We start from the raw sequence: 9,831 nt of genomic DNA, 5'->3' as shown, positions 1-9,831 counted from the left end.
TATATATATATATATATATATATATATATCGCTAAAGTGTTAATGGTGCGCACCAGGACAGCTTGTTGGTAGACTTGCATCATACAATAATAGTCCCAATAAAAACAGCAGCGAGGTATGAGAAATGGATGCGAAGTGGCAAACGTGAGCGGTGGTACGCTATTAGTCACTTCTTCGCATACCAAACTGACGTGCTTATGAACTGCATCTACGGAAGATTGGTCGTCAAAGGGAAGGAGGTAAAAGATAATCCAGAAGACACATGAGCCTGTCTTCGTCTACTTGCCCTTAGATGTGCAACAAGCCAATCTTCCTGATGGCACCACGCGACTGCCGATGTGGCATGAAATAATTCTCATCCGCACAGTTCATGGTTGCATATGGTCTAAGTTACTGCCAGAATGCCTAAACCTGGACAGAAGGATGATTTAGGGACCCCAGTTAAAGCCTTGCCGCAAGCCAGCAACGGTTGGGATCAGGTTACCGGAATGGTAGAACTTTCAAAGAACACGCTTCCTCACGCCCAGCCTGAAGGATCAGAAGCCGTGTTCGTCTGATCCATCCACCGGCCAGCCGTGCATGAAAGCTAATGCAAATGTCACAAGGACAACTTTCAGTATGTCTTAATGAGTCGTGGATGTACACAGATTGTCGTACCTCGGTAATTTTCAGTCCCTTGGTGACACAGCGTTCATCCTTTAATCACAGAATTATCATCACTCAGCCAGATGTTCACTGGTTACCCGAGTGATGACTTCTGAGTTGGAAGGTTGACACATCAGTTTACATGCAGAACGAGATTCCCTTGTGAAAACTCCCAAATCTCCCCAACTGTCAATGGTAATCGGTGAAGCTTACGGAGAAGTGATCACAGAAAGCCACTATAGGTCTAATATTACAGAATATCCAAATTTTTAAGACAGGTAATTGGTAGGCCCATGCAGTGAACAACATGACGATAGTGCAACAGAGTAATGCATCGGTAAACTACATCACAATGGAATTCAGTGCAGTACAATATGGTATACTGTGGTATAACACAACAAAACGCAGTGCAATGCAGTACAATACTACACAGTACAATCCAATTCGCTTCAGTGTAGTACCACAATATCCTACGATGCGAATATGCGAAACGTTTAATGCAGATGAGAAACAAAAAGACATACCAACAAATTAGAATATGTACTTCGACTGGCGAACAACATGAGGCGGTCAGGGTTCGAGACCCGGATAGAAATGATCATGACAAGAAGTGTGGACCTTTTACAAATCATCCGATCCACAAGCACAAGAGGAAAATTCATCTCACCTACAAATCTAATGAAAGCCAGTACAGTGTAGTTGTCTTACTTGAGTAACCCTCAGTTTTTATAAGAGACATTGGATATCCTATAAAGTTATGTAACGATGATCCCTTTATTGACAAACGCTATCCACACAGACCGATTCCTGTCCGAGGAGCATACCAATTAGACTTTCGTTTATGTCCTTGCTTGCTTCACTCACTTTATGCTACCTGGAGCAAAATAGAATGTGGTTGTAACGGTATTTCGTCATCCTCGCTAACTTCCTCATACAACTCAGTTGTTACTTGGCTCTGGCCAATGCAGGTTCAGTCCTTTGCAATCCCTTCAAAGCTTGGCTCACACTGCACAATGTTGTCTCAACATTCTATCTCGTCTTCTACAGATTATCCTTGATTGGTTTTATGTATCACTTGCTGAGTGGCAGGTTTTTATCGGTTCCCTTTCTCAGTTATCTTTCGACTTCTGGATTGCTGCCCATGCTCACATCCTGTTCGAAAAGTTGATTTTAAAGGTAAGTCACTTTTGGGTACTTAACGTAGCGGTGCAAAAATAGACTCATTGTCTTGCACCAGCTACATATACTCAGTTTTCCACATTTTTACTCTTTTTTGCACGACGTATTTGTGTGTGAGTTGTAAGTCGATACATTGTTTTGGGTTATCCATTGACTATTGAAGTGTTGTACAGGTCTTTGGCCAGTGTTGTCGCTGCAGAAGAGCGGTGTTTTCATCCACTCGGTGTGNGTGTTGTCGCTGCAGGAGAGCGGTGTTTTCATCCACTCGGTGTGCGAATTGAGTAACTTCAATGAACTGCAAATCTTATGTACAAATGTGAGTGACGTCTTGTGCTTGTAACATTTAAGTAGTCTCGAAGGTGCAATCCTATATGGATTTTATTACCTTCACGTCTACCTTGGATAAGTTCTGTTAGTTCTTGATGACGGCTACCTAAAGTTCTGTGTTTGTTAATCAAGATGAATAGTTTTCGAACGGAAAACAATAAACCATACATGTTGGTAGACCAGTGACCAAGAATGAGAATAGAGCAACTCTCCTTGGGGTTTTCCGTACGGCTATCTTTCAAGCGGTGATAACCTAATGGTTGCAGGAATTGAACGGTACCGCAAGCATGAATTGAGTCCGCACTCGTATTCCAAAGTTACAGGATAGTTTGTTACAGTTTGCTCAGTCTGACCGCTTAATTGGTTACGGATGGAATGGCGGTAGGCCACGCGTGTTGGACATCAGGATTCGACAACCTGCCTAATAGTTCTCCCTTGCTATTTCGGTACCGTCACGAAGAGATTGGACCGTACCGTGGTGTGACGGTTTGCGCACCTCAGCGATCCATTGAGCTACACTGGAGAGTGTCCCCGCGACACTCACAGAGTCTCTCATACCAGGTTGGTCAATGGTTAGAGGTGTGACGAACACAGTCTCCTGGTCCTCCAGGTTGGGGGTTGGAACATGTGGCGACTTGTTCCGTAGAAATGGTTATGCATTTGCATTTCCCGCTTTGGTTGAGGACCCTAATCGTCCTCTTGTTTAGGTGTGGACGCCCTGGCAATATCCCAGCCCACGTACAACCATGAACCATGAACTGCTACTTCGGTACCGCGTGGTCGTCAACCCCACTAGCAAATACGACACGCATGAATCTTGGCGGTCTTGTGCGTTGAAATGTCTTTCGGACTCTGACTACTCACTAGTAGTTAAATCACTGGTAATGTTCAGTGAGCTGCTGTATCGGAAATCTGTTCCTGGGTTAACAGCGCATGTTCATTTTTTTTATTTTTATGCTTAGAATGCTAGAAGGAGATGCGGGATTCCTCGGGTTAGAAGTAGACAGATACTTATTGATAGTAGTAGGCTTTTAGTTGGAAATGGTTAATGAACAGAGCTCTCGGGGGATCCTACATCTTGCGTGCAAGTGCCACATCTTGTTTCTCAAAACCGATCGTTTGAGTTACCCAGTCGTGAGCGAGTGGCCTGTAATACCGGCTTGCAAGATGTCGTGGCAAAACAGCATTTTGTTCCAGGCCCATCTTAATAGCTTCTGACTTAATAGTTTTTACTCTGGAAACAGAACATGTTAGCTATTCATAGAGACAATCCACTTGGAGACAATGACTTAGTTGTCTTACACTGGAAGGCTTGGGTGGTCCGGGGACGCAAGGATTAAAGTATGGAAGTCCGACTTTTTATGTTGCTACAGGAAGTAATAGACATCCTTGGATCTGATATTATTCAGTTTCTTACCGCGATTTTTTGGGTTGCCACCGGTCATTCTTTTTGGGGCACCGAAGTTTGCTGTTTTCCAGCCAACCTTTTCACCTGCCTTTCCATCGAGAATCACGAATATGGAACTGCTAATCCTCTCGAGGAAAGACCTTAATCTTCACATCCTCTTAGAGGACTCAGACCTTTTCGCGTTGGAATTCTTCGTAAGAAAGATTCACTTGTTTCTGATCTGTTCCTTTTCTTCTGATTTGAGGGGCCAGGTTTCAACCAAACCAGACCATCGCTCTAGATCGGTAGTACAATTACCTTGACTTGATACTCGGTATAGCACTACAACGCTGTCACGCACTTTTACAATTTTATGATCATTGTATCTTTGAAATGTAACTGGATCATCCAAATTCATCAAGAAACCCCATTGTAATTCCAACTGTCCTGTACACATTATTTGCATGCATTCCGTAGGCGTTTCTGCTCTTTTTAGACCATAAATCCTCCGTGAGATTGATTCGGGGAGTTACGTTGATAGAGTCCATATTGATGACGACGTCATTGCTTAGTATTCAGAACCTCAATGGATTCGCCACATTTTTGCGGTTACTGTGGAACCTACTGGAATTGATGTATACATTGCAGCAAGGAAGCTAAGCCACTGCTGCCCTGGTGGTTAGTTGATACAGCGGATAATCATGGTTAGTCCGATCATCCGGGTACCATCTCGAATTTCGTTCAGTTTGCAAAGTAGGTTGCTGGAGCTGGTTTTACCCCAGTCCACAGATGCCTACAGCCGCATATGAAAATCCCACTGCGGACCATCCATGCATTAGGTCCATTGTTCTGGCATAGCTAGTCACAGAGACTGCGAGGGTTCTCTTCCACTCACGTTGTTAATGACGTTATCGCCTTCTACTGCATCTTGCAAAAGATGAAACTTCCGCTTTTTTGTGCGATTGATATAAGTAGCTTTTTCTTATACATAGCATTGTCGCTTATGTGTTCTGTCCCTCAGTTATTCGTGAACAAGCAGAATCGTCGCCTGTGTGCTTCTGCATCTCTACTCATCAGTGCCAAGTTGAACGATGTCAAGGGCAGTGATTTGAGCACACTGTTTATGGTAAGCTTAGAGTAACGTCTTTGCTGACCACATGTGAATTGCCGCTTTCCTTATCATCGCCTCCATCCTTGATTTGTAATAACGCGCTTTGAGAGCTTATGAATCGGCTGACCCGATTGCTTCGTTGTGCCGATTCAATGCATCGATCGATTTTTGTTAGTTTATAAACGCCTCGCATAAAGCGATGTTGGTTGATTCACTAAGCCTGGCTTGCGCGTACATCTTTTTTCCGATGACCGCAGTCGACTTCGTTAAGGCTTCACTTTCTTCCAGCTTCCCCCCCCCAGGCACCCACTCGATTACCTGAGGTCATTCCACACGTCCTAAAAACGTGTTCAGTAAAGTGAGTCAGAATCCATCACTTTGTTTGAGAATAATTGCACGGTCCGATTAGTCGAGGAAGTAAAGATATCGACGCACCTATTCCTGACTAGTCCTTCGTGTATCCACTCAGCCGTTCGCACTGCGAGATCAAGACCAAAGGACGTTCAAATGGGCATGCTCAAAGGAACCGGCTGACTACTCATCCATCCGACCTTTCGATGTAGTAGAAACTCTGATTTACTGCGATAGTAATGTAACGATAATCGTAGTTTCTGTTTTTCACCTAAGATTGTCCGGCGGTCATGCTGAAATTTCGGCCCCAACGGTAGGCGACACCAGTGTGACTGCTATTCAGCCTAGTTTTTCCAGCGATTGCGATCGAACAAGCTTTTTATGACTTGACCTCTGAGTAACTGACATATCTGATTTGTCAGTTAAGTGGAGAATTCGACTCAACTGTTAGATACTGATTGTAAACTTCATACAAGATGTTTAATATCTTTATCAGTAGTACTTTATTTCTTGCTTATAAAAGACAACATATAATCAGTTTACTAGGCGGCTATAGACGTTCTCCACTGTATTTCACCTACCAATATTCGTTAGAACTGCAATGGATCTGAACACGCGCTTAGATCATCTGGTGGAGAGGATCGAAATACTTTCCCTTTATTGACCACTTAAAATGTCCACCCCTTGTGGTTGGATTTACTTGCACTTCTATTCACAATATTGCTCGACCAATCGCTAGCCAAACCGTGGTCTCATTCATTAGTCTCAGCCGTAGTGAGACAGTTCCACACTCAGTACAGAACTGACCTTTATCCGTCTTCTCAGGAATTGGAGAACAACTTTCGCATCTCTCGCCGTGATTTAATACACGCGGAGTTGGACGTGGCTCTGAGTTTGGAATTTTGTCTGATCCCAAGTGAATCGGAAATCCTGGTCCATTGTTCTCGAATCTACAAGAACCTGGATCTTCCTCAACCTTATCCAGTTCGTTGTTTTGCGCCCCCATCGATTCCCCTCCAGTCTAGAGCAACCGAGTCATTGTAGCGATGTTCATTCTGTGATTTTCATCCCATTATCACTTCCGGAGAGTGTTTCTGAGTTTTTTCTTTCTTCTTCCGCGCTGTTTTTTTCTCGAAACGTGCTGCCACGAATCGCTTGTTCTATAATTTACCTCCTGTGGATGTACGTACCCCATTTTCGGTGCAAATTTGCGCAATATTTCGTTCTCTTCAGTGGCCCTTCTTTTTGTACATTCAATCTATGGTATTTCACCGACCCCTCATTGCAAAGCGGTTTCTGAGTTCCATGTTTATCGCATCTCGATAAACCACGTTTGTTTATACTTGCAAATGCATTTACCGTGACAGTCGTGGAAAAGTCTGGTTGATATTAACATCGGGTTATGTCCAGCAATGCTTCGAATCTGGCGTTCTACCCATCTCAGCTTGTACCGATGCTAATACTGTCTTGATTCATGTTCGGGTGTATTTTTTGTTGTTGCATTCTGTTTGCTTCGTGTTCTCGGTCGAAATTTTTCAAGCGTTGGATTCAGTGAAGTGCGCCACTCGGTTCAACATAGTTGCCCGACATTTTGTTCGCCACGGCTTTCTAACAGCCGCTTAGGAAGGTAGCCCTAAATTCAGTAGTCAGCTAACACCATGACTCACCTTTCCCTTGTTTTCTATTTTCAAATGACCTGACATGTTTGCCTTGCGGCGACGCTCCCATACTTAACACTGACCTTGACCGTAGGCCGGGTCCACATCTGTTCTTGCACTGTCTCCATACCCAATGGTTCATGCTAGCGAAAAAAGAGTGCATGGGAAAACAGATATGGGACAGTCGAAACGGAACTATCGTCTTGGTGGAACATGCCTCCACTAGCCCATCAGATTTATCACCTTTTACCTCATCCGGGGACTGATCCTGCTGCTTGTTAAGGCCGTCATCTTCCAAACTCGAAGCCATGCTTCCGCTTGACGACCGCATCTTCCACTCCATCTCCGCAGGGTGTTCGCAAACGACGTCGGTTGTACGGTCCAGAGAAATTGTGTACTCTCCTTACTATGCATAGCATTTTGTTAGTGTACTAGAAAAACGTAATCATTTAGCCGTGGTACCCTTTCGGTAACTAACTGCCATGCCATCAGAAGGAAGCACGAAGTCTAGGATACTGCAAGGTTCCCCAATCCTAGACAGGGGTGGTCGTGAAGCAGAGGTTTGGTTCGAACCACGGATTTTCCGGTCAGTTAATGCGCGCTCCAACCACTGAGCCATCTTGTTAGTTTACCAGTTAGACGTGGGTGTACTCTGTCTACAAGCCTACGTCAGACTTTCGTCCGCTAACTCAGTCAGTGCGATACAGTGCGTCTGTCATAAACACCATGTTCGGATGAAAAAACGTTTTCCTGTCTTGGCGGTTAGGTTTTCTCCCGAAATCCAGGGAAGAATCGACTGCGCTTGAACATCGCATACTCCTTCTTTGGTCAACAAGGCCTGTTTTTGACACTGCAGTCAACAGGATGTGGCAAACGCAGACTGCGCTTTAGTCATCTAGCAGGATGCTCCACATCGTGCATACAATTCTTACGCAGTTGGTGATGAAACTCTCAACTGTCTCAAATGGTTTATTATGTCACTCCAGCCGAAAACTAAACTGTCCAAGTGGTTTTAGCTATGTCTGGACTGATTCAAACATGAAATTATTGACTATGGTAAACAGTCATTTGACAGGGAGCAAGTGGTGGTCTGGGGGCGCTTGCTTTCTACGAAAAGTCCTACCTGTCATTCTGGGAAAGAAATCGACACGGTACCACACACCCAAAAATCTGCTAGATCAAATCAACCGCCTATAAGAAATCTTCACGGCTGAATTGAAAATGTCCCTCAGTGCTGGTTGCTTCGTCAGGTCTTTTGTGGACCCATATCGAGGCCTAATGGCAATCAAACCGTTCTCTACCCGAAGATCCGGACCGGCTATGCCCATATAGGATATCACTAAATGAAACATCCAGCTAGGTGAAATACGGCAGATACTTCTCTCGCTATATGGTATAACAGGTCATCATAAATTTGAATGTCTCGAGGAATCCCTCAGTTAAAATGAAGCTGATTTAGCTTATTTCACGTTCCAGTTCCGCAGCCTTCTGAAGGTGTGTCAGAAATGTAAGATGAGTACAGCACGACTGTTTTCAGTAAACCTTATTTACTAACGTATCACATTTATTTACTTGAATGCACTGATCTCACTCTTCTAGCCAACAAGGGTATCTTAAACAACCTTCACATTGTCATACAAGAGTTAAAAAACTAATTCTATCCTCTCGATGCTCGCCCGTGGTTATTAGCCTGTCGCCCCTGGGTGCAAATACGAGGCAAGCCAAGATATGCGTCTGAGTACATACAGTCAGTATATCAGAGCCGTTCTAGCTTTCCTGGCACCCGAAACAATTAGTGTTTTTACTGTTTCAAGACAGTCTTGTGAAGTGCAGGTTACGATATCAAGCGTTATACGAACTGTTTCATCAAACATTTTGCAAAGGACTATCTCATGAACTGCGTACAATGTAGGTCCAAGTAGAACATGATGTTAACTGAAATTCGGAAACTGTACCAACGTGGTGAATCCCACAATTGAAGAATTTTGTCGAGGGTTATTGAGGAGTTTCCACAAATTTATGGATACCATGTTTCGGCAAGAAAATATGCTGTGATATCCCGAATATTCTGCCAACTAAAACACGAGGCGTCTTTTTTGCAATATTATCTATCAGCCGAAAAACACGATAAGCGAGAGATTCAGCTGGGATGCAGTTGAGTTTCCCGGCAAAACGAAATTAGTTTGAGTTAGATTCACTTTCGGTTCAAGTAGAACGTTAAACTCACTGCCGCACCCATCCTTTGACAGCCAAGGAGAGGAAAACCTGTTGTGTACTGTCCCAGAGCTTCCGGAAACCATGTGTTGTGTTCTGTCAGTCTTCCCCATTAATCACCATGTTTAATGGTGGATCTTCTTCGTTCAGTATGTCGGAGCCAGGAGGGAGACATCCCATAGGTCACCTTCGTCTAAATGGTATTGCATTCAGGGGTTTTCAGTGGAGACAAGTCTTAGTAATAGTATCCACTGAAAAGACAATTGCAATGATTTTGTGTCGGTCAGCTGCCTCATCAAAGTCAAAACGGACGTCGTCCGTTGGTCGGATAGTATGAAAAGAACAAAAGCCCTATCCGTCCGATTCTGTTGACCACTCAATTTCCAGCACTTCACTGGATTTCTAAAACTACCCTTTCAGTTTCTGCGTGACCTTTCAACGACGGTCATCGTAGCCAGCCGGAATTTTAGTTTAGCACCGAGAAATTTCTCGAGACGGTCGCTAGAATCGTTACTTGCCGCGGTCGTGCTTGATCTGCTGTTTCCACCGACTGTGATAAGTCAAGTCACATTAATTTCCAACAAAACATTTACGGCAGTGTCGTGCAATAATGCTAAAAATGTTGTACCTGAGAACGGAAACAAGTAGGCGGGACACAAATTTGTTACTTAGGGGATGAGAAAACCAGCCAAACAAGGAATCACGAAACAAAACCGAGTGGAATTTCCGGTGAACACTGGCTTGTAGTTGGGCACTTGAGGTAGACTTAGCCTCCGAGAGCGACAGGTAGATGCGGTTTATTGAATATGGGGAAGCGTGAGACGTGTTAGTATGAAACGGTTTTTTAATAACACAACAACAACTTTAGTTTTTTTCCCAAAATGACATTGGAAGTGATGTAGCTTTAGAAATATGACATGAATTCGCATGAGTTTACAATCCTTTTCTCCTTCCCCCAT

The 9,831-nt window shown here is 43.9% G+C and overlaps 1 protein-coding gene across 1 annotated transcript in view; it reads left to right on the top strand.

The window, feature by feature from the left end:
• Positions 1–6,562, top strand: part of T265_08682 (hypothetical protein) — a gene marked incomplete at both ends in the record, with an annotated part of 34,937 nt that extends 28,375 nt beyond the window's left edge. Inside the window, 3 exons of the mRNA XM_009174553.1 lie at positions 1,759–1,821; positions 4,560–4,664; positions 5,826–6,562. Coding sequence (XP_009172817.1) covers positions 1,759–1,821; positions 4,560–4,664; positions 5,826–6,044 — 387 coding nt within the window. The remainder of the gene's footprint in view (positions 1–1,758; positions 1,822–4,559; positions 4,665–5,825) is intronic.
• Between the last annotated feature and the right edge of the window lie 3,269 nt (positions 6,563–9,831).

The sequence above is a fragment of the Opisthorchis viverrini genome (genome assembly GCF_000715545.1).
Source record: "Opisthorchis viverrini unplaced genomic scaffold opera_v5_235, whole genome shotgun sequence".
Classification (NCBI taxonomy): domain Eukaryota; kingdom Metazoa; phylum Platyhelminthes; class Trematoda; order Opisthorchiida; family Opisthorchiidae; genus Opisthorchis; species Opisthorchis viverrini.
Note: the sequence above shows the minus strand (reverse complement) of the source record. Positions and strands in the feature narration are given on the sequence as shown.